Source organism: Macaca mulatta, chromosome 4 (assembly GCF_049350105.2).
Source record: "Macaca mulatta isolate MMU2019108-1 chromosome 4, T2T-MMU8v2.0, whole genome shotgun sequence".
NCBI classification, from domain to species: domain Eukaryota; kingdom Metazoa; phylum Chordata; class Mammalia; order Primates; family Cercopithecidae; genus Macaca; species Macaca mulatta.
In genome coordinates, this window is record NC_133409.1 from 162,120,072 (window position 1) to 162,144,829 (window position 24,758).

Here is a 24,758-nt window from a genome sequence, read left to right on the forward strand (position 1 = left end):
ATTAACAAGGGTAGAGATCTATTTTCCATTTTTGACTTTGAAGGTTGTAGTACTTAATAAATACACCTTCTATGCACTGATTTGAATATTTGGACAATTAGCTGTATTTGTTTGAATGTACATTAAGTAGCTTTATTCTTGGTGGTTAGGATAATCAAGAAAGCCTAGAGGTTAAAAAAAACTTAGAAAGATACGTAAAGGAAAGGTATGGAAGAATAGAAAAAAGAAAAAGAAAGAAAATGATTTTAAAATGATCATACGCAGTTAGGATAAATGACTAATTAAAGGTGGAAAAAAATAATTTCTTACAATTTGTATAAAGCAATCGTATCCATGCAGTACTCTGACATAGTACAAACGTACATAATTATAAACAAGACGATGGAAATAAAAAGTTGTATCTTAATTAAGCAAAACAGCAGAGGAAAAGGCTATGGAAAAAATTTATGAAACGTAGGAAGACCCAGGCCACAAATATGCCAAGACAAATGACATATCCCCAGAGGGGAGAACAGCGTCACAGACTTGAGAAGGTTCTGTGTGACCCTGGCCAGTACTTCCATTTCCTGCCTGGCATAATCACAGAAGGCAGTCAATGTTTGGTGATGATGAGGTGCAGGGTTTTGAAGAACATAATTAAGGGCTGAAAGTATTTTCTGTGGAAACAAAATTATCATTCATGTCTGACATTGTGTAAATATGCCTTAATTTTGGTCAATAGCAATTTGAACCTTAAAAATTAGAATCCTCAAACCTTCTTGTAAATCACAATTCTTTAAGCAAACTACAGGGCTTTGTGTGTAAAAGCACAGACATTCCAGATACTCTTTAAAAAATGCTGTTTAGTAGAAAATTATCTATTTTTGTAGTGACACGATTTGGCCTCCGTCCATGTCAAAACCAGTTCATGACTTCAAAAAGCCACATTAAAGGAGATTTACACAGAGCAAAAGCTAAAGCAGTTTTCATCCACCAGGTCAGGTATAAAAATAATCACAATTCACATTACCTTAAAACGACTGGCAATCTTACACAAATTAATGGTGTGTCATGTACAGATGGAAGGTGGATATAAACTGAGGAGAAAGAAAAAACCACATCAAAGGTGCCAAGAAGACTTAAAGGCTTTGAAAGCTTCGAAAGTCTCGCCTTCTCTCTTGTACCTTTAATTGTAAGGCTGCAATAAGTGCATTTTTGCCACAAGCTCTTGAAAGAAAAAAGAAATGGTTATTTTCTTAAGTACTAACAGACTTACTTCTCTTTCAGAAAATCCACTACTCTTTTGAAGTCAGCCACACAGTATTCTCTTTTCATTTCCATGAGTACGCTGTCGGAGGCAGACTGGACTGGTATGTGCAGAAAAGCGTAGACTCTGGGGTGATTAAGGATTTTTGCCATTTCCTTAAAAAAATGGAAGGAGAAAACATTAATCATTTTAACAAATTGTGGAATGGTTTTCCTCACATCAACATCACAAGCACAAGCAAATAAACATACTAGTTGAAAACAGACCAATCATCAAGCCTCTTAAAGTGAACATCAATTGGCAATATTCTATGATGAGATTTGGGAATTCAATATCACTTTCAGAAGATTCCACAGAAGAATTATTTCCTCATGCTTTCTGTTTCTCTTAGGTGACAAAACAGAGATAAACTCATATAATGCCTAAAGAGTAAAAAGATTTTTCAGTACTCCAAAACAAACACCATTCCTACTTCACTTCAAAGGAGTTTTACATTCTGCCTTGTTACGTTTGTAGGAAAAACATCAATATTTAAGGCAAACACTTGAGATCCCATAATCCCCTATACTTGAATAGAGAAAATTTCCAAATTTAGGTTAACACATTTTTTAATACAAATATTATTGCCAGGACAGATGACATATTTGTAAAAAAAAAAAAAAAAAATGAGGGGGAAAAAACTCTGCAACTCACCTGTTTCTTTTTTTAAAAATTTCATTCACATATTTTTTGAGTATCTATTATGCAAAAGGCACATGATCAGACAGTAAGGCCAGCCACTTCATCAATGGTTCACCAATGGGCACCTACTGACATTCATACTTAAGATGCATAAAAAGAAGTGAAAGAAGAGGGAAGAGAAAGAAGAACATATCTTGCCATGTGAAAGAGAATACATTTAAGTGAAACACATTAAAAAACTCAGAAAGTGTTTAAAAATTCCTCCAAGGACACAAATGGGTCGAATAGAAAGAGTGACAGAGGTGAACTTGTGTAATGTCACCATTCATGCAAGCATTAGGTAAGTTGACTAATGTGGTCCTTCTCCACTGCTGCATGCTGTCAGGTCATCGATTTGAAAGAGAGGGAGGAAAGGAAGGAGAGAAAGAGAAAAAGAAAAAAGAAAAGAAACAGAAAGAAAAAAAGAAAAAGAAAAATGAAAAGAAAGAGACAGCAGGCGCATACAGCCTTCCAGAGTCCAGTAGTGAATAAAAACGTCATAAAGGGAGCGGCTCATTAATAACTTGCACGTGCCAGTGATTCTTAATTTTCAAAGTATTGCACTTTCACATCTGTTACCTAATTTCATCCTTCAGAAAATATTTTGAAGGATCTTATGGAATCAAAGAGCCAGCTAATTCCGTCCAGTTACCTCTTAGCTCTTCAAGAGTCAGTCATGCATATGGATCAACCATGCCCTGTGTTTCTCCATTTTCTTTTCATTGACTGTGAACATTAGCATTTTAGCCAAAGTGGAAGCCCAGAGATGAACTCAAATCAGTCACCTTCTTAGTAGCGGTTGTTTAAAATACTCCTTTTACTAAGAAGTTCAGATTATAAAATAAAATTATTCATAGATATCTTTTATCCACACTTTCTCTACCAGGAATTAATAGGTATATATACCTTACTAACCTTGTTACATATAGACTACTAAATTGGAATTGGAGTTGAAGAATTTATTTAGTAGAAAAACAGCTGGATACACTTTTATGAAACTGTTACACTTCTGGGCTGGGTATTCAGTAGGCTCTTTTTTTTTTCTTTCTTTCTTTCTTTTTTTTGAGATGGAGTTTTGCTCTGTCACCCAGGCTGGAGTGCAGTGGCACAATCTCAACTCACTGCAACCTCCGCCTCCCGGGTTCAAGCGATTCTCCTGCCTCAGCCTCCCAAGTAGCTGGGATTCCAGGTGTGTGCCACCACACCCGGCTAATTTTTGTGGTTTTAGTAGAGATGGGGTTTCACCATGTTGGCCAGGCTGGTCTTGAACTCCTGACCTCAAGTGATCCGCCTGCCTTGGCCTCTCAAAGTGCTGAGATTACAGGAGTGAGTCACGGTGCCTGGCCTCAGCAGGCTCTTTGTAGCCATACTGCACACCTAGACCTGGGTGAGGCGGAGCCACACTCACATTACCCATCCTGCAGTAAATATGCTGGCCTTATGCTAGGATCCTCTGCCTTTCAGGTTCTTCATACTTGAACATCAAAATTCGCCAAATTTAAGAAACATAATTGTACAAAGATCTTTGTTTTCTAAAGTGGCAGCACTCACAGCTTTAGACATATCTATTGTGGTGAGAAATGACATTTTGACACGTCATACACTTTGTGAGATGAAACTTCGCACTTGGGCTGTGTGCCTTTTTCTCATCTATAAAATGGAGAGAGGGATAATATTCATCTCATAGGGCTACTGGGCTATTGTGAAAATAAATTAAGATAACCCAGTATATACTAATAGAATAAGTACTCCATATGTAAATCATCTAATTTTTAAATTTTTTTCTTTTGGCAACTATTTTAAGTTCCCGGTAACACAATTTTATATGGATTACAGGGAACCTATGAATCAATAAATAAAACAGCTAGTTCCCGAACTAGCAGGTGAAGGAGAAGTAACTGGTACTGATTTGCATGACATAAATTTGAAAGGGGTTTACCAGCAAACATGACCCCGGGCCAGAGAGGGTGGTGCAGTTTCTCTTGGAAACACTCAGGGTGGCCTCCTACTATAAACAGGATACTGCGCTAGATGAAACTTTGCCCTGCTACAGTATGCCAATTTACAAATTAAAATGTTAATAGCAAACAAGTAGGATAAAAGTGGTGGTTTCCCCCTCCCCCCCACCACCCCCATGGTTCTCAAAATAAACCTTCCCACTAGTAATTATCTTTAGTTTCATACTACAGGCCTTGCAACTTCATACTGCTAGAACACAAAATAAAATTACGCTTGCCCCTTAATTAAAGTCTATGTTTCTGCCACTAAGAGAATCATGACTTAACACAGATTAACGTACCCAAGGAGACAAAATACATATTTTTTGTTTTGCTTTTTCTTCCATTCCTCTTCTTGCTCAGCACTCTTAGTTTAGGACAACTTGTGTTCTCTTCACCTTTCAAAAACTTCTTCCTTTATGACTTCTCAGCAACCTGTTCTGGGTATTACCAAAGTGTTTACTTAGCTCTTCCTGGCAATACAATAATGAATCTCCAGAACTGAACGCTACAAGGCCAGGAATTATATTTTACTCTTCCCTCTGGATCTCTACAATAGCTTATACTGTGCTAAGCACACCACTAAACATTTAAATACAGAAACATTTAAATACAACTACATCAATATACACGAAAAGAGGTATAAACTGTAATTTCAATAGGAAGACAAACTTTCATTTAGTAATATTTCGGTTGGGCTCAATCAGCTAAAAAAACATATATTCAAGGAGGTAAACAGGCATTTAATCAGCCTGCTTTAATTTCTGGAACAAATGAAGAATTATATGTAAATCTATAGGTATATACATAAGTACAGGCATACCTCATTTTATTGTACTTCCCAAATATTATGTTTCTTACAGATTGAAGGTTTGAGGCAACCCTGTGTCAAGCACGTGCATTGGCAAATTTCTTCAACAGCATGTGCTCACTTTGTCTCTCTGTGTCACATTTTGGTGGTTCTTGCAATATTTCAGACTTTTAAAATTATTATTATATCTGCTGTGATGATCTGTGATCAGTGACCTTTGACGTTACTCTTGTAATTATTTTGGGGTGCCACAAACCGTGCCCATATAAGATGGCAAATTTAATCAATACATGTTGTGTTCTGACTGCTCTTCCAGTTGGCTCTTCCCATCTTGGGCCTCCCTATCCTCTGAGATACAACAAGATTGAAATTAGGCCAATTAATAACCCGACAAAGGCCTTTACATATTCAAGTGGATGGAAAAGTCCCACGTTTCTCACTGTAAATCAAAAACTAGAAGGCATTAACCTTAGTGGGGAAGGCATATCAAAAGCTGAGACAGGTTAAAAGCTAGGCCTCTTGCACCAGTCAGCCAAGTTATGAATGCAAAGGAAAAGTTCTTGAAGGAAATTAAAAGTGCTACTCCAGTGAACTCACGAATGATAAGAAAGTCAAACAGCCTTACTGCTGATATGGAGAAAGTTTCAGTGGTCTGGATAGACGATCAAACCAGCCACAACGTTCCCTTAAGCACAAACCTAATCCAGAGCAAGGCCCTAACTCTCTTCAATTCTATAAAGGCTGACTGAAGTGAGGAGACTGCAGAAGATGTTTGAAGCTAGAAGAGATTGGTTCATGAGGTTTAAGGAACAGTTTCCATAACATGAAAGTGCAAAGTGAATAAGCAAGTGCTGAAGTAGAAGCAGTAGCAAATTATCCGGAAGACTTAGCTAAGATCACTGATGAAGATGGCTACAGCACACTCCAGATTTTCAGTGCAGACAAAACAGCCTTCTATTAAAAAATGGCAGCATCGAGGACTTCTATAGCTAGATAAGTCAATACAAAAGGCTTTGAAGCCTTGCTTCAAAGCTTCAGAGGACAGAAAGACTGACACTCTTGTTAGGGGATAATGCAACTGGTGACTGTAAGTTGACACCAGTTCTCATTTGCCATTCTGAAAATTCTAGGGTCCTCAAGAATTGTGATAAATTGACTTTGTCTTTCCTCTATAAATGGAACAACAAAGCCTAGTGAGAGCACATGTGTTGACAGCATGGTTTACTGGATATTTTAAGCCCACTATCGAGACCTACTGCTCAGGAAAAAAAAGATTCCTTTCAAAATATTACTGCTCATGGACAATGCACCTGGTCATCTAAGAGCTCTGATGGGGATGTACAAAGAGATTAATGTTGTTTTTATGCTGGGAAACACAACATCCATTCTGCAGTACAGGGACCAAGGAGTAATTTCAACTTTCAAGTTCATTATATAAGAAATACATTTTTGTAAGGCTATAACTGCCATAGTGATTACTCTGATGGATCTAAGTAAAGTAAATTAAAAGCCTTCTGGAAAGGACTCGTCATTCTACATGCCATTAAGAACCTTCGTGATTCATGGGAGGAGAACAAAATATCAATATAAATAGGAGTCTGGAAGACATTGATTTCAGCCCTCATGGATCACTTTGAGGGGTTCAAGACTTCAATGGAGGAAGTAACTGCAGATATGGTGGACACAGGAAAACAAGTAGAATTACAAGTGCAGCCTGAAGATGTGATGGAATTGCTGCAGTCTCATCATCAAACTTGAACAGCTGATGAGTTGTTTCTTATGGATGAGCAAAGAAAGGGGTTTCAAGATGGAATGTATTCCTGTTGAAGATGCCGTGAACATTGCTGAAATGACAACAAAGGATTTATGACATTACATAAATGTAGTTGATAAAGCAGCGTTTGAGGGAGTTGACTCCAATTCTGAGACAAGCTGCACTGCCACGGCTACGTTCTTAACCTTTAGCAATCACCACTCTGATGAGTCCACAGCCATCAACATCACGGCAAGATCCATCACAAGCAAAAAGATAGTAACTTGCTGAAGGCTCCTTTTTTAGCAGTAAAGTATTTTAAAATTAAGGTATGTGTATTTTTTACATATAATGCTATTTTATACTTACTAGACTACAATATAGTATAAACATAACTTTTATATACACTAGGAAACCAAAAAAATCATGTAACTTGCTTTATGGTGATATTTGCTATTTTGCGGAGGTCTGGAACCAAACCTGCAGTATCTCTGAGGTATGCCTATAAAAACCAAGACACTTTAAATAAAGGTAGCCCCATCACGGATTATATTTCTAAAGGTATGCTGAAGCTTGAGATTGAAATCACAATGCATTTTCTCTTTTCTTTTCTTTTTTCTTTTCATCTCGCTCTGTCACCCAGGCTGGAGTACAGAGGTGCAATCTGGGCTCACTGCAGCCTCCACCTCCTGGGTTCAAGCGATTCTCCTGCTTCAGCCTCCTGAGTAGCTGGGATTACAGGTGCGCACCACCATACCTGGCTAATTTTGGTATTTTTAGTAGAGACTGGGTTTCACCATATTGGCCAGGCTGGTCTCGAACTCCCGACCTCAGGATCCCCCCGCCTTGGACTCCCAAAGTGCTGGGATTACAGGCATGAGCCACTGCTCCCAGCCCATAATGCATTTTCTTATGAAAGTAATTTACAAGTGAAGGGAAGGGTCTCAGGTTTGACAAGGGAAATAGAAGAATTTAGCTCAAATTGTGGCTGATGAAAGAAAGGCAGTCACAAGCAGCTCGGTGCTCTGAGCTGGGTGAGTCTGAGCTGAAGGGCCGATTTGGTGGGCATGTATGTGCTCACATGGGAGGGGGAGCAGCTGAGGAGCTCTGGTAGCAGTTAGCATGGAAAAAGTATGTGTTTTAATATTAGGTCATTTACAATGGAAGGGCTGATGTTTCAAGGCTGCTTAAAATATAGATATTAACCATTTACAAGCAGGAACTGCAGAATGGCTAGCCAGATTAAAAAAACAGTGTTTCTATCTGGTACTATTCCATGGAGTCCTCATCTTACAAAGTGATAATCATCTCAGTGTTTGTTATTTTTCTCTGAACTTAAAATATAAAGAAAAAAATAAATTGAATGAAAACAGACTTAATTTTAGAAAGCAGTTCTATGTATGGTTACATTTTTAAAAGAACTGCTAAATTTCATTTTTATTGCCCTACAGTCATCAAACTCATCATTACATTCTACTTAGTTTTGAATATATGTACTACTGGCTTAACAAAATCCCTCAGTATGTGCTCGCCTCAGCAGCATGGCCCCTGTGCAATTACTTAGTATGTGAAGGTTTACAGAAGATGTTAACACTTGCATTGAGATGCGTTTACGTCCACACGGATAGTGATCAAACAGAAAGCCCTCTCAGACAACAGCTTTGTTATGAAGTACATGCATATTCAAAATTCTAAACTTTACACCGCTCTGTTGTTTTCAGCTCATATAAGTGATATGCTAAAGGAAAAAAAAAGCCTTCAAAAAAAGATAAACTATCCCATTTCCTTTAAACATTTTCAAAATAGCTTGAGATATAATTCATATACCATACAATTTATCCATTCAAAGTATACAATTAACATTTTTTAGTATATTCACGGGATTGTAAAACCATTACCACAATCTAATTTTAGAACATTTTCCTTCCCCCAAAACAAACCCTGTACCCATTAGCTGCCACTCCCATTTTCCCTCATTTCATGACCCTTCTAGCTCTAAAACAACCACTAGTCTACTTGCTAACGCTACAGATTTGCCTATTCTGGACGTTTTACATAAATAGACTCATATAATATGTGACTTCTTTCATGACTGGCTTCTTTCACTTATTGGTTTCAAGGGATAACCATATTGTAACATCTAAGGATTTATTTCTTTTTTTTTTTCCTTGTTTTTTCTTTGGGACAGAGTCTCATTCTGTTGCCCAGGCTGGAGTGCCAAAGTGCAATCATGGCTCACTGCAGCTTTGACCTCCTAGCCTCAAGTGATCCTCCCACCTCAGCCTCTTGAGTAGCTGGGATGACAAGCACATGCTACCACGCCAGGCTAATTTTTACATTTTTTCTAGAGACGGGGTCCCACTATGTTGCCCAGGCTCACTGATCTTGAACTCCTGGGCTCAAGTGATTCTCCTGCCTCAGCCTCCTAAACTGCTGGTATTACAGGTATCAGCAACCATGCCCACCATGCCTAGCTTTATTTCAATTAAATAATAAAACATGGGAATTTAGAATTTATTAAATATATCATTTAATGCAAAACTATTTCACATGTTCTGAATTATATTAGCTTGACTAAGGTGGTAAAGCAAGTTTCACCTATATTTCCTGGCTCTAACACAAACATTCTAATGGCATAGCCTTGCTAGAGATTAGCTGGTACATATAAGATCTTATTAGAAAAATTATAACAGAGACAAAAAAAACGAGAGAAAGGTGGGCTGGATGAAGTGGCTCACACCAGTAATCCCAGCACTTTGGGAGGTTGAGGCAGGCACATCACATCACTTGAGGTCAAGAGTTTGAGACCAGCTTGGCCAACATGGTGAAACCTCATCTCTACTAATAATACAATATATGTATTCGCTGAGTATGTTCGTGCGTGCCTATAATCCCAACTACTCAGGAGGCTAAGCCATGAGAATTGCTTGAGCCCAAGACTCGGAGGTTGCAGTGAGGCGAGACTGTGCCACTGCATTCCAGCCTGGGTGATAGAGTATCTCAAAAAAAAAAAAAAAAAAAAAGAAAAAAAAGAAAAAAAAAGATGGGGGAAAAGTATAAAAATTCCTTAGAAAAATTAAGAATCTCTTAAAATGAGCAGAATGTGACAATTAATGATAATGATATTATCTTATCATTTATTGATACTTATCATTATCAAAAGAAAGAATGAAATTCTTACTTTTATTGTTTTGTTGAGGTAAAATAGACATACAACTTACCATTTAATTTTTTTTTTTTAAAGAGACAGGGTCTCGCTATGTTGCCCAGGTTGGACTCAAACCCCTGAACTCGAGCCATCTATGCACCTCAGCTTCCCAAGTAGCTGGGACGACAGATGCATGACACTGACTGACCCTGGTTGATTTTTTTTTTTTTTTTTTTTTGAGAGGGAGTCTCCCTCTGTCACCCAGGCTGGAATGCAGTGGCACAATCTCCACTCACTATAACTTCTGCCTCCTGGGTTTAAGTGATTCTCCTGCCTCAGCCTCTTGAGTAGCTGGGACTACTTTTTGTATTTTAGTAGAAATGGCGTTTCACCGTGTTGGCCCGGCTGGTCTTGAACTCGTGACCTCAAGTGACCTACCCACCTCTGCCTCCCAAAGTGCTGGGATTACAGGCATGAGCCACCATGCCTAGGCTTGCCTGGTTGATTTTGAACCATTTTTAGGTATACAGTTCAGTGACATTAAGTCCAGTCAATGTTGGACAACCATCACCCACTGTCCATCTCCAGAACCTTTTGATCTTCCCAGACTGAAACTCTGTACCCATTAAACAACTCTCCCATAACTGCTCCCCAAGCCTCTCATAACCACAATTCTACTGTCTCTATGAATTGAACATTGCAATTGAAATCATATAATATTTGTTCCTTTGTATCTGGCTTATTTCACTTAGCATAATGCTTTTGTTCCTACTGTAGCAATATTATGTTTTTTATATCTTTTTCCAGACAGTTGATAGCTCTACTCTCAATGCCAAAGCACACTGCATAAATTTGTATTAGCTCTTACTTCCTTATCCTGCAATTAAACCATACGTCCTCATATCCCATGGGTATATCTTGTTTATGTTCATTTCCCTATTCCCTTGCTCAATTCCTGGCCCCAAATACTTACACTGTAGTTGAATGTATAAATGACTGATTGTCCCAATTAATTGATATGGTTATTTTGGCATAAGTCCCACAAAGACTTCTAGGCAATGGTCAAAAGACCAATGCCAGTGTTCTAGGAAATCCTATTTCTGGATTCACCTTCAGCACTTACCAAGTCATATAAGATAGAGTAAGACCAGAAACATATTTCATCCATTACTTCATTAACGACACTGTAACAGCTACTAAGTGAATTACCAATACCTACGTTTACTCTAGCAATTAATAATAAATTGTCATTAATAGCATCAGAAAGTGAATGAGGGAGCACAAGAAAGGAAAATTTCCAATTCTTATGACCCAAATGACAAAGATAAGATATTGTGAACAGATTCTAATTTACATTTGACCTACAATTTAATTATAACAGGAAATTCTCCTCTAAACTGCAAAGAGTTAACATTTTCAGTATTTGTGCTAAAACAGGTTGAGACAAAACATCTGTTGTAATTAGTGTTTACAGAAATGCAAAAGGACTTCAATGTTCCCTTACCATTACCACTTCATCTTAGTGTCACAGTCAATCACCAGGCTTTACATTATGAAGATGGAAATATACATCTTGAAACCAATGATAAAATGCTAACAGTTACAATTACACACACAAACACATTTATTTTCAACTAATATTATCAGTGTTTTCTTTTTTTTTCATTTATTTTTCTTTTTTATTTTTGAGACAGAGTCTTGCTCTATCGTCCATGCTGGAGTGCAGTGGTGCAATCTTTGCTCACTGCAACCTCCACCTCCCAGGTTCATGCCATTCTCCTCCATCAGCCTCCCGAGTAGCGGGGACTACAGGCATGTGCCACCGTGCCCGGCTAATTTTTGTATTTTTAGTAGAGACAGGGTTTTACCATGTTGGCCAGACTGGTCTCGAATTTCTGACCTCAGGTGATCTGCCTGCCTCAGCCTCCCAAAGTGCTAGGATTACAGGTGTGAGCCACCACGCCCAGCCTAATTTGTTTTTAAATTATTCTTCTGCTCTGTTAAGGACAAGAAATCAAAATAGAGTTTTTGTCTCATGATGATGGTGGTGGTTATATAGATCTATATGTATATATTAAAATGCACAGAACGGGACACATACAAAAAACTCAATTTTGCTGTATTAGTTTTAAAATAAAATAACAAAGAGAAAAACTAAAACTAACAGTGAAATCTTTGATGATTCAAACACTATATGAACAGGTATATGCTATAAAAAGCTTTAAAATCTACACACAATTGCCTTTGCTCCATTTAAGAAAAGACTACTACACACTAACAGAATGAATCAATAGCTGATCAATTTAATGAGGAAAGGGCAGTTCAGGCTGTACCTTCAGCTCAGAGAGTTTTATTGGCTTCTCTTAAATATGACATACATAATTGAGGAATCCAATGGAAAGGCAGATGTTAAAGATTTATCTTAAAATATTTAAGTCATTTATCTATGACCTGATTAAAATTAACTTGGAGTGGTGGTGCATGCCTGTAATCCCAGCTACTCGGGAGGCTGAGGCAGAAGAATCACTTGAACCCGGGAGGTGGAGGTTTCAGTGAGCTGAGATCGTGCCACTGCACTCCAGCCTGGCAACAGAGCAATACTCAGTGTCTAAATAAATAAATAAATAAAAATAGACACAAAAAACCAGTGATTCTCTCAGTCTCTTTTCCCCCATAATTCCATGGTCTAAATTCTCAAGTGGAGAAAACTCGAACAGAGCTTCAGCCAGTACATGATGGGTGTGTAACATAAACAAGAAATAAATTTTTGTTTCTATAAGCCACTGAGATTTTGGAGGCGATTTTACTATACAACATAACTTAGTTTATCCTTACTGTGATAATGTTATGTGTTGACAGGGCTACTGAATGCACAGATAGCTGATAAAACATTATTTCTGGGTGTTTGTGAGGGTATTTCCAGAACAGATTAGCATTTCAAGTAAAAGAAGATCCATCCTTATCAACGGTCGGTAGCATCCAATCCTTTGAGGGCTCGAATTAAACAAAATGACAGACCGAGGATGAATTCTCCTTCACTTCACACCCCCCCGCCACACATACCCCCATTATGTTTCTTTGAAGGACTTTGATTAATCTAGTGATGCATTCTCATGTTATGGATAAAAACACCAAAGTTTAGAGATGTTGAAAATGATATGCCTGGCCAGATGCAGTGACTCACACCTGTAATCCCAACACTTTGGGAGGCCAGGATAGGAGGATAGCTTGAATGCAGGAGTCCAAGTCAAACCTGGGCAACTAGTGGGACCCCATGTCTACAAGTGAGAAAAAAAAAAAAGTTGGGGATGGTAATGTGTGCCTGGAGTTCCAACTACGTGGGAGGCTAAGGAAGAAGGATCACGTGAGCCCAGGAAGTCAAGGCTGCCGTGAGTCATGATTGGGTCGCTACACTCCAGTCTGGGCGACAGAGTAAAACCCTGTCCCAAAAAATAAAATCAAATGATGTGTCTACAGTCAAGAGCAGTAAGTGGAATAACTGGATTTAGAACCTTATCTTGTCATAGCACAGAGTCTTTTTTCTTAACTAATTTTCAATAAATATTAGGACGGAAGTGTCTATCAACTATGAAGGTTACAACAGGGGAGGAAGAAGCAACAAAAGGTTTTACCCCAAGTAGAGCTCAATTTTGAAAGATAAAAATGTTTCCTAGCCAGGCACGGTGTCTCACGCTTATAACCCCAGCACTTTGGGAGGCTGAGGTGGGCGGATCACTTGAGGTCAGGAACTAAAGACCAGCCTGGCCAACATGGTAAAACCCCATCGCTACTAAAAATACAAAAATTAGCTGGGTGTGATGGTGCACACCTGTAGTCCCAGCTACTCAGGAGGCTGAGGACAATCACTTGAACTCAGGAGGTAGAGGTTGCAGTGAGCTGAGATTGTGCCACTGCACTCCAGCCTGGGTGAGAGAGTGAATGAGACTCTGTCTCAAAAAAAAAAAAAAAAAAAAAGTTTCCAGACAAACTGCAAAGATAACATATGTTTAATAAATAAAAATGGTGGCCACAGTTTAGATACACAAGGCCACTGTCCATAGGTAACCAAAACTTGAGGCATCTTGATTTCCTCAGAACAATAACCCCAAACACAAACATAGACTTTTTGTCCTTTTGAGTCAGTGAAGTGAAACCAATCAGCTACAGACAAATCAGCGTACACATCTTTGTTTGCCTTAAAGAAGAATATAGGACAGCCAGTCATGGGAAAGGTCAAAATACTTCCTATTTTACAGTCTATGAACCGTGCCGTAGTGGCTGTAAAATTGAGACTTCGTGCCATTTTCCAGTTTGAGGTCTTTCTGGTTCATAAACTTTTCTTTTGCATGCATAGTAAACTCTCAAAATTCTAACTTGATCTGATTTTGACACACATAATATACCTAGTGTCTTAAAATACAAGGCTGTGTATTTTATAAAATAACCTAGTGACCTGCCATATCAGTTCTTCTGGCTTTTCTAAGTCTAATAATACCACTGATATATCTTTAAAAGTATATTTAGGCCGGGCGCGGTGGCTCAAGCCTGTAATCCCAGCACTTTGGGAGGCCGAGACGGGCGGATCACTAGGTCAGGAGATCGAGACCATCCTGGCTAACACGGTGAAACCCCGTCTCTACTAAAAAATACAAAAAACTAGCCGGGCGAGGTGGCGGGCGCCTGTAGTGCCAGCTACTCAGGAGGCTGAGACAGGAGAATGGCCCGAACCCGGGAGGCGGAGCTTGCAGTGAGCTGAGATCCGGCCACTGCACTCTAGCCTGGGCGACAGAGCGAGACTCCGTCTCAAAAAAAAAAAAAGTATATTTAGAAAAACAAGTATACTTGGAGATCAATTAATGATTCTCTATCTATTTACTTTTTTTATTAAATATACCAGTTACTACACATTTTGTTAAAGTCCTAAAGACAGAGTTGTACATTTGAGGGTTGGGCTTATAGCATCTTATAAGGCTGAACCTGTCCCATTCTCTTAGACAAAAGACGCATAAAATAAGTAGTGCACATAAAGGAATGAAAAAATCTCCATTGTTCTTTAAAAATACACATTCTTTTCTCTATTAAAAGCAATGCATATTTCTTTAAATTTTGAAAAACTGAGAAAAATAGAATAAAAAACTAATCATTGCTGAAAACAACCATTATTAAAACAAAGATTCATTACTCTTGCTATCATCTTGAAACAACTAAATTATAAAATTATATGTGATACTATCTAGTGAGTTTGAGAAAAATGAAATGATTTTCAAAGACTAACATAAAGCTAACAGTATTTCTTGACAATAGATCATTAGGTCTGAGCTCAATTTCTTCAAAAACGAAGGAAAAAAAAAACCTTTCTTTTAAGCAGGGTCCAAATCACCCAAGCACTTAGACTCAAGGGGCTCATAATACTTCTACATTAGCATAACAGGAGAGAGAAATCTGAATATGAAAACAACAAACAAAGGAAAATCAGCGATAAGAATCAGCAAAACATCTTAGACTTATTCCTGAACAAGTTATTACCATTAGAACAATGTTGTCCCTGGAGCTATGATGAGAGAATGGAAAAAATAAATAGATATAAAAAGAAAAAATTTCTTTATTTGAAAAGCTATAAAAATGAGAAGGAGGATAAAAGAAGAAAACAGGGATAGACAATTCTCTCCTCCACCTCTTAAATGTATTGTACAGAAAGGGAAGTCTTAAAAGTTGTTTTTTGTTGTTGTTGCTGTTTTGAAACAGGGTCTCACTCCATCACCCAGGTTGGAATGCAGTGGCGTGATCACAGCTCACTGCAGAGTCCACCTCCTAAGTTCAAGTGAACTCCTGAGCTCAAGGGATCCTCCTGCCTCAGCCTCCCAAAATGCTGGGATTATAGGTGTGAGCCACCATGCCTAGCTTAGAAGTTATTTTAAGACTTTAGGTCTTAAGAACATGGAACAGGGCTGGGTGCAGTGGCTCATGCCTGGAATCCCGGCACTTTGGGAGGCAGAGGTGGGTGGATCACCTGAGGTCAGGAGTTCAAGACCAGCCTGGCCAACATAGTGAAACCCCATCTCTATTAATACAAAAAATTATCTTTGCGTGGTGGCAGGTGGCTGTAATCCCAGCTACTTGGGAGGCTGAGGAAGGGGAATCTCTTGAACCTGGGAGGCAGAGGCTGCAGTGAGCCAAGATCACGCCATTGCACTCTAGCCTGGGCAGCAAGAGTGAAACTCCATCTCAAAAAAAAAAAAACAAAAAACAAAAAACCAACATGGAACATAATTACAAAATTACAAAATAGCTAGAAGAGAGGCTTTTGAATGTCCACACCCAAAGCAATGATGAATGCGTAAGGTGATGTTCAAGCTAAATACCCTGTTTGATCATTATGCAACATATGTATGAATGGAAATATCAAATTGTACCCTATAAATATGTACAATTACAAGTCGTTGACCTAAAAAAAGTATTTGAAAAATGGGCCATAAGAAGCCATTTAATTGGAATGATTACAGAGAACAAAAAAGGCTCCCCAGCCCATTCCAAATTATGGTACTATTAGTGATGCAGTAGTAGTGATAGGCAGAGGAGGCAGGGAAATTCTGGGTAGAAAAGGGCAGGTCACTGGTGAGGGCTCCATCCTCAATCCTGGAACTGCAGCCCAAAATGAGAACTTACATCCCTATTTTCCTGCTCAAATGTTGTCCCTTCCAAAACCACCCATAGCCTTCCCCATCCCACATCCTGTGCCCATAAAAACCCCAGGCTCAGCCAGCAGAGAGAGGAGAAACAGCTGGACACTGGAGATTATAGTTGGACGTCAGTGAGAAGCAGCTTGACTTCAAAGGGACAGCCTGAAGGCATAGCTTCAGAGAGGAGAAGATTACCTTCCCAATCCATTCCCTTTTCAGCTCCCCTTCCCACTGAGAGCCACCTTCATCAGTAATAAAATCCTCTGCATTTACCATCTCTAATTCGTTCATGCAACCTCATTGCTCCTAGAAGCCGGACAAGAACTTGGGTGCCATGAGTGTGAGTGTACCCTCCACTGTTAACACTTAAGCTGTCCATGAATGGCAAAGCTAAAAGGGCACTGTAACATTCCTTCTGGGGCTTCAGGGGTCTTGGGCACCTCCCTAGAAACTGCCACAGGGCCTGCATGGAGATTTTTGCCTGCCGGCACCCACTTGCCCCAGCTCCTGCACCTACTTACCTGCACTCCCCCACCCATAAGGTGTGGAACACAGCAGGACCAAGCAAGTAGAGACTGCCCCTGCTGACATTGAAGCAGCTGGCTAGTTCTAGTGCCTGTGCACTCCAGTTCCCACCCACAAAGGGATCAGGGAAATAATCCTGCTTCAGTAGTAGTGGCATAAATAGTAACAGTAATGATAGCAGTTTGCATCTGTATGTGCTAGACAATGTACTGAGTCACACTCATTGACTCATTTAAACCTCAGAAAAAAGTAGTAGTTTTACTTCACTCGATCTTAGATTTAGAGAAATTAAATACCATGACCACGGCACAATGGTGGCAATGGAATATAAACACAGTGCCCTTGACATTGCTCAATCAAGTGTCTTTCACAGGGGCATCATTCCTATGGATTGATCTACCTGTAATCCTCTCTATACATATACTAATTCTTGAGGAATAGCACAAACTCATTTGTATGAAGGTGTTAACTAACAATAAATCATTTCTGGGAGTGGAAGAGGAAGAAAACAGTAGAAAGTAATCTTTCTAAAACAAGGCATAGAATATATACATATTATGTATATTATACATAGTCTTTGATATATATTAGGTAGTTTTTTGGGTTATTTTTGAGACAACATCTAGCTCTGTTGTCCAGGCTGGAGTGCAGTGGCATGATCTCAGCTCTGCCTCCTGGGTTCAAGCGATTCTCCTGCCTCAGCCTCCCGAGTAGCTGGGATTACAGGTGTGTGCCACAATGCCTGGCTAATTTTAGCATTTTTGGTAGAGATACGTTTTCACCATGTTGGCCAGGCTGGTCTTGAATTCCTGACCTCAGGTCATCCGCCCACCTCGGCCTCCCAAAGTGCTGGGACCACAGGCGTAGGCCACTGCGCCTGGCCTATATTATGTGGTTTCTGATATATAAAATATATGTAACATTATATATGTCAAAGATAATTTTTAATTTTCACAATTTGCAAAATTTTCCTTAGTTTGGTTATGTCACAAATGGGTGGGTTTTTAAAAAAAAGTCTCATGTGTTTAAACTAAGTAGCTCTTATGACATTACTTAAAATTAAATAATAAATTAATGGGATCTTTGCAGTCTTTTGCTACTGATCAATATGGATTTTAAGTACAAACTAATAAACAGACATATATTTTTTATAAGGCCACAAGGGACATATTCCATCCCTGTTCTACTTAATTGTTTTCACTTGGTAAAATTGTCTTCACATGTCAGTTCTTTAATTGGAATGTAAATGAAAGCATTTCTAGTTACAACATGGTAAGCTGGCTTGTCTAAGGACACCTTGTCAGAATATCTTGAGATTTTAACCTGCTTTTTTAAACACATGAGCTCCAAAGCTATAGGATCAGACAGCTCCTTTAGCAAGTAAAGAAAGATCAGGAAAAAGTTCCATTTGGGAAGCCAAATTTACTTTTAAGACTTGAGTTTTCAAAAAAAACGTTGTTTTTAAAAATGAAATAGAAGTTACAATCGTATGCATTTAAAAAATATAGATTTATTTATATTAGAGGGGGAATTTAAATTTAAATTTATTAGAGGGGGAACTGTGATTTTAAATTCCCCCTTTCTGGCAGTCTATGGTCTCTACAAATAAAAAAATCTAACTTACCCTTTTTTGCAAGGTTTTGCCCATGTTAACAGAAGAAATCATTTGATACATAAGCATTTTGAAATGTTAAATTTTGGAATTTTTGTAAGATTACAGTTGATTTTTTTTTCTTTTTTTGTATTTTGTTCTTTTGGGTTTTTTTGTTGTTTTTTATTTTTAAAGTTGATTTTTTTGTTTTTTAAAAGCAGGCTTTGCAGTGCTCTCTTTGTTTCCAATGATCAGAGCTTTCCAATGAGCAAATGTGTTATAAATTACATCATTAATACCTTATGTTAACCTGGCTAAAGAACTAGGTAAGCACAAGCCTAAATAACAATGATTAAGGAAATCCAGTACACTTTATTACATGCTAAGAATTTCCTTCAGAACAAGCACAGTGGCTCATGCAGGCAGATTGCTTGAACCCAGGAGTTTGAGACCAGCCTGGGCAACATGGTGAAATTCCATCTCCATAAATAATACTAAGATAAGCCAGGTGTGGTGGTGTACCCCTGTAATCTCAGGGATCCAGGAGGCTGAGGTGGCAGGATTGCTTGAGCCCGGGTAGTAGAGGTTGCAATGAACCAAGATTGCACCACTGCACTCCAGCCTAGGGAAGAGAGTCAAACTCTGTCTCAAAAATAAATAAATAAATAAGAATTTCCTTCTATCTTAGGTGAGAAAAAGTGATTTCCATGTCAAGTACTCTGACTTTTTAATGTTTCAAACTTAGAAACTGAAAATATAGAAGACAGCTAGGGAAAAAGATATTTCAAAGACGAGTCTAACAGAATGTGTAATATGCTGAAGTGAACTAGGAAGGACAGTAATGGGGACCATCAAGAATTTTCTTTTCTGTCTTTTTTTTTTTGAGACAGACTCACAGTGTTGCCCAGGCTGGAGTACAGGGGCGCGATCTTGGCTCACTGCAACCTCCATCTCCTGGGTTCAAGCAATTCTCCTGCCTCAGCCTCCCAAGTAGCTGGGATTACAGGCACCTGCCACCACGCCCAGCTAATGTTTTGTATTTTCAGTACAGACAGGGTTTCACCATGTTGGCCAGGCTGGTCTCAAAGTCCTGACCTCGTAATACATCCGCCTTGGCCTCCCAAAGTGCTGGGATTACAGGCATGAGCCACTGTGCCTGGCCCCATCAAAAATTTTCTGTATAATGTTTAGATGATTGCTATTGCCCTATCTTCATAGGATCATCTCTCCACAGAATTCACTAATGGGCACAATTCATCAGAGGAAAAACTGGGAATTATTTTGCAAGGGGTATCTAAGACTTAGTGTCAAAAAGTGCAAGAATGCATTCTAGATGAAATAACATATACCAAGTATGAAGCTACTCTGAGTAAAATTAACATTTTGAAACATCTTCAGCTGAGTGAAATGAAGAAAGGGAAATTCAATCCCTTACAAGTTTAATGATTACACATTCAAAATGACTCATTAAAACTAAAAACAAATGGAATACTCCCATCTGGGTGTTTGATTTTATTTTCTCCTAAATAAACTTGATTTATCATAATCACTGATTATATAAAAGAAGTTCAAAAATGAATGCAATATTTCCTTGTCAGAGCATGACAGCCTCCTCCTGCTCAGTTACCCAGTTTCAAAACCTCTGAATTTCTTGCCCTCATCCACTACACCCCACCAATTAACATGTATTTCTGGTGCTACCCAACCCTCAGAAGTCTCTTATTTTGCTACGTCCATCTCTCGAGCGTAACTTTGCACTATCCATGTCTCACAATTTTTTCTTACAAACCATAACGTAAGTTTGAGTCTTCAAATGGGCAAAGGATAGGTAGCCCTGGAGAAAACAAAGTGGTTGTAAGAGTATTTTTTAATTAGGCCCATTTCCAGGTCTTCAACTTCCTTTGTAGTCTTTCTTAAACTTGGATTGTCTGTGGTGAAGGCTTAATGTTGTGTATCCTGTCACACCTCCCTCTCCCCTTTACTGAATGGCATTAGGTCACCAAACACAGAACATGTGAAGTTGCCTTTTTTAAGCAACATAAAGAGTTCTCATGCCTATTCACCCCCAACATCCATGCCGTTAAAGACTGCATTTTAAACAATTGTAATATTTATGCTGTTTTGGTGACATGTGTACTAGTAATAATTTAACAACAATCCAAAAGAAATGTTTCTCTTAAAAATATTTGGAGGCTTCTAATCAGAATAATGTTTGCATTTTATTATATATATATATTTTGATACAGAGAAGGATGATACAACGATCAATAGAAGACTTTCAAGCTTAAAAATGTATTGAATTGGCCGGGCGTGGTGGCTCACACCTGTAATCCCAGTGCTTTGGAGGCTGAGGAGGGCAGATCACCTGAGGTCAGGAGTTTATGAGACCAGCCCAGCCAACATAATGAAACCCCATCTCTACTAAAATACAAAAATGAGCCAGGTGTGGTGGTGCACGCCTGTAATCCCTGCTACTTAGGAGGCTGAGGCAGGAGAATTGCTTGAACCCAGGAGACGGAGGTTGCAGTAAGCTGGGATTATAGCCCTGCACCCCAGCCCAGGTGATGAAGTGAGATGCTGTCTCAAAAAAAATAAATAAATAAAATAAAAAATAAATATATATATATGTATATATATGTGTGTGTGTATATATGTGTGTGTGTGTGTGTGTGTGTGTGTATATAAATTCTATACAGGAAGTAGAATGGAAATTTGAGTTCTGGGAAAAAAAAAGGATAGTGTAAATTTCCATATTTTTAAATGCTTTACTGAATATGTTTAAAAGAGTGATGCAATGATTTTATTATAAAATTTCTTATTTAAAATATGCCAGAGATTACGCCTCTTGAAAGTATGAGACCAGGCGTAAAATTTCTTATTTAAAATATGCCAGAGATTATACCTCTTGAAAGTATGAGGCCAGGCATGGTGGCTCACGCCTCTAACCCCAGCACTTTGGGATGTCCAGGTGGGTGGATCACTGGAGGCCAGCAGTTCGAAACCAGTCTGGTCCACATGGCGAAAACCCATCTCTACTAAAAATACAAAAAATTAGCTGGGCATGGTGACGGGCACCTGTAGTCCCGGCTACTTGGGAGGCTGAAGCAGGAGAATCATTTGAACCTGGGGTGCGGAGGTTGCAGTGAGCTGAGATCGCACCATTGCACTCCAGCCTGGGTGTAGAGAGCAAGACTGTCTCAAAAAAAAGAAAAAAAAAAAAAGAAACTGAAAAAATTTTAATGTCAATGTAAATCATTTAAAAAAATTATTTTGGGGTAACAGCAAACAAAAGTGTCAATACCACTCAGTACGAAACGCAGTCTGGACTTCATTGGCCACACTCCGTTCCCAGACTCAGACTCTTTCCATTCCTATCTCCTATTGGTGGCTTCAGGTCACAATGCCCCTTCTCACCCTCGAACACGCACCAACCCCTGGGACACATGTTCCTATCAAAAACAGACCTACTGCTTTTCCCAGAACATGCTCCTAGCTTTTTACCCTTATTCAAATGTTACCCTCACCCTAGAATGCAATTGCTCAACTCTAAGCGAACCCTGCCCACTAAAATCCCATCCATGCTTCAATTATCACTTCCTCCTGTTTCCCAATGTACCGAAAGTAGTAATCATTTATTTCTTGTTCTCACTTAGAGTGTTTTGTGTCTCTATCAGGCAATTACCACATTGTACATGATTAGTTGTTTAGCATCCTTCCCTAATAATCTCCCTCCCACCTCATATATGAAAAATGTTTGATAACTTTTTTTGTTGAATTGAGTTGAATAACAGCTAATTTTACCAAGAGTCAATGTGCTCAACTGAAACAAGCCATAGATTCAATATACACAGACACACAATTTTTCATTTTGACTTTTTCAATGACCTGGTATATGCCGCTAGGGAAACCTCAACTCTAGATTGTTTATACTTACATTTCTGCATTTTAAACTTGAAGATTACGCTCTTACTTTTTATACAGGAGAATTTTTTAATGATCAGTTAACCAAAAATAATTTTTAATCATTTGCAATTATGAAAGACTAATTATGAATACGACTGAATTATAGGAGCCTAAAATTAAAATCCCTTTTAAGATAAATAAGATGCAAGGAGGTCACATAATGAGGCAAATCAGTGGAAGAGTGGAGGATAGTGTACTAATACTATGCTAGTGCCCCAACAAAAAAAAACTCTATATTCTCAACAACAACAAAATAATTCCACAATCACTAGTCATTTTATAGTCATTCTACCACTCATGTTACCATTTATAGGAGATGATTAATTTCATTTTAATTTTTCACTGAAAATTTTAATTCAGTGAAAAATTAAAATGTGCAACATGAGAAATTCCTACAGGCCACTTCAAAGAAATCATACTGTATTTCATCACTCAGTAATAAAATTATTAACTTATAGTCCAAAGAAAGTATGAAAATCTGTTAGTCTCAAATATAGCTCATGTTTATAGCATCTCAAATACAGCTCAACTTTACAGCATCTGTATGTCTCACCTAACATCTGTTTCCTGTTTATATTTTTCACATAGTATTTTGCATTATTAGACATAATTATATATTTCTGCAGTAAGCAGAAGTATCAAATAGCGTCCTTCAGTCTCATCTGGATGTAATAAAAGAACCAACTTTTGAAATAGAAAGACTGTGAAAGGAAACGTCTACCTTTAATCATAACAGAAACAGCTGATTGCCCTTTTTCCTGCACTGTGGCACTTACTAATAACTTTAAGAAAAACACTCGCCACATGTGAAGCTCTGAATCAGTGCAGGATCTGAAGAGCTACTCACTGGTTAAATCAGTTTCAAGCTGACTTTACACAACCCTCCAAAGCGGAACCCTGGAACATTTTATGTGGAATGTCCTTTAGGATTCTGACTGCATAGTAGCTGGGTAGGCACATCTGTGATACATTACAAAACCAAAGAAGTTGCCAGCAAAGTTTTTAATATTTTATTTTAAAAGGCATACAATTTTAGTTTAGTAATCTCTATATCAAAATTTGAGCAGTATCAAATTTTAGATTTAGTCCCATGACTCTGAGTCTATAATTGCCTATTTTCTCTTAAGTCAGTGAAATTTAATAAATTAGATTAATTCATTAATTAGATATCAACAAAACAAAACATCAACTTTACACAAATAATGATTATTATGATCATTATTATTTTGAGACAGAGTCTCACTGTGTTGCTCAGGCTAGAGTGCAGTGGAGCAATTCAGGCTCACTGCTGGCTCCACCTCCTGGGTTCAAGTGATCCTCCTGCCTCAGTCTTCAGAATAGCTGGGACTACACGTGTGCATCACCACGTCTGGCTAATCTTTGTATTTTTTGTAGAGATGGGATTTTGCTCTGTTGCTCAGGCTGGTCTCAAACTCCTGAGCTCAAGCAATCCACCCACCTTGGCCTCCCAAATTGCTAGGATTATAGGCATGAGGCATCATGCCCAGCCTATAAAAATTATTTTTAAAAAATCACAGAATGAAGAAACTGGAAGGAACCTAGGAGATAATATAGACCAAACTCTTCTCTCATCACTTCTACTTCCAAAGACAAAGATCTAAATGGGTTATATAATTTGCCTACGTTCACATGGTTATATAGTACTAAAATTAGAGTTAGAACCAAGGTCTTCAGATTTTCAGAACAATGTCCTCCTTATATACAATTTGTGCCTTTCATTACCAATTTAGCTAAACTGTAACAAAGTGTATTCTAATAGAATATGTGGCCCAATTATTTAATCTGCCATCATATATCTAACATAAATAAAATCTCTATATTCCGAATTACTTCATGCTCTTGAATAAACTTTATGTTCATTACCCATGGGGAATAAAACCCCAAACAAATCCCAAATATTTCCCCTTTTCAAGAGGGATATTAATTACATTAGGTCATTTGTTTAAGGGTCTTTAATACTTCCCATCCAAAATCTATTTAATAGAATAGTAGCAACTTTTATACATGATGGGCAATGTTATTAAAGCCAAACATATGCTCACTCTGTGACCCAGCAATTCCACTCAGGAATATTCTAGAGAAATGAGTGTACATGTCTACCAAAAGATATGTACAGAATGTTCTCAGAAGCTTTACTCATAATAATTGAAATCTGGAAATTAACCTAATATTTAACAGGAGAATGGGCGAACTGTGATATATTTATAAAACAACACTTCACAGTAATAAAATAAAAACAGATTATTGAAACATAACAACAACACCGATGACGCTCATTCCATTGGCAAAATAAATCACATTCA

At 38.2% G+C, this 24,758-nt stretch overlaps 1 protein-coding gene across 2 annotated transcripts in view; it reads right to left on the reverse strand.

Annotated features, from left to right (window-relative positions):
- Positions 1 to 24,758, reverse strand: part of CDKAL1 (CDK5 regulatory subunit associated protein 1 like 1) — a 707,863-nt gene that overhangs the window by 230,799 nt on the left and 452,306 nt on the right. For both annotated transcript variants that reach the window (XM_001098819.5, XM_078001348.1), the window contains exon 11: positions 1,256 to 1,401. In XM_001098819.5, the coding sequence (XP_001098819.2) occupies positions 1,256 to 1,401 (146 nt within the window). The remainder of the gene's footprint in view (positions 1 to 1,255; positions 1,402 to 24,758) is intronic.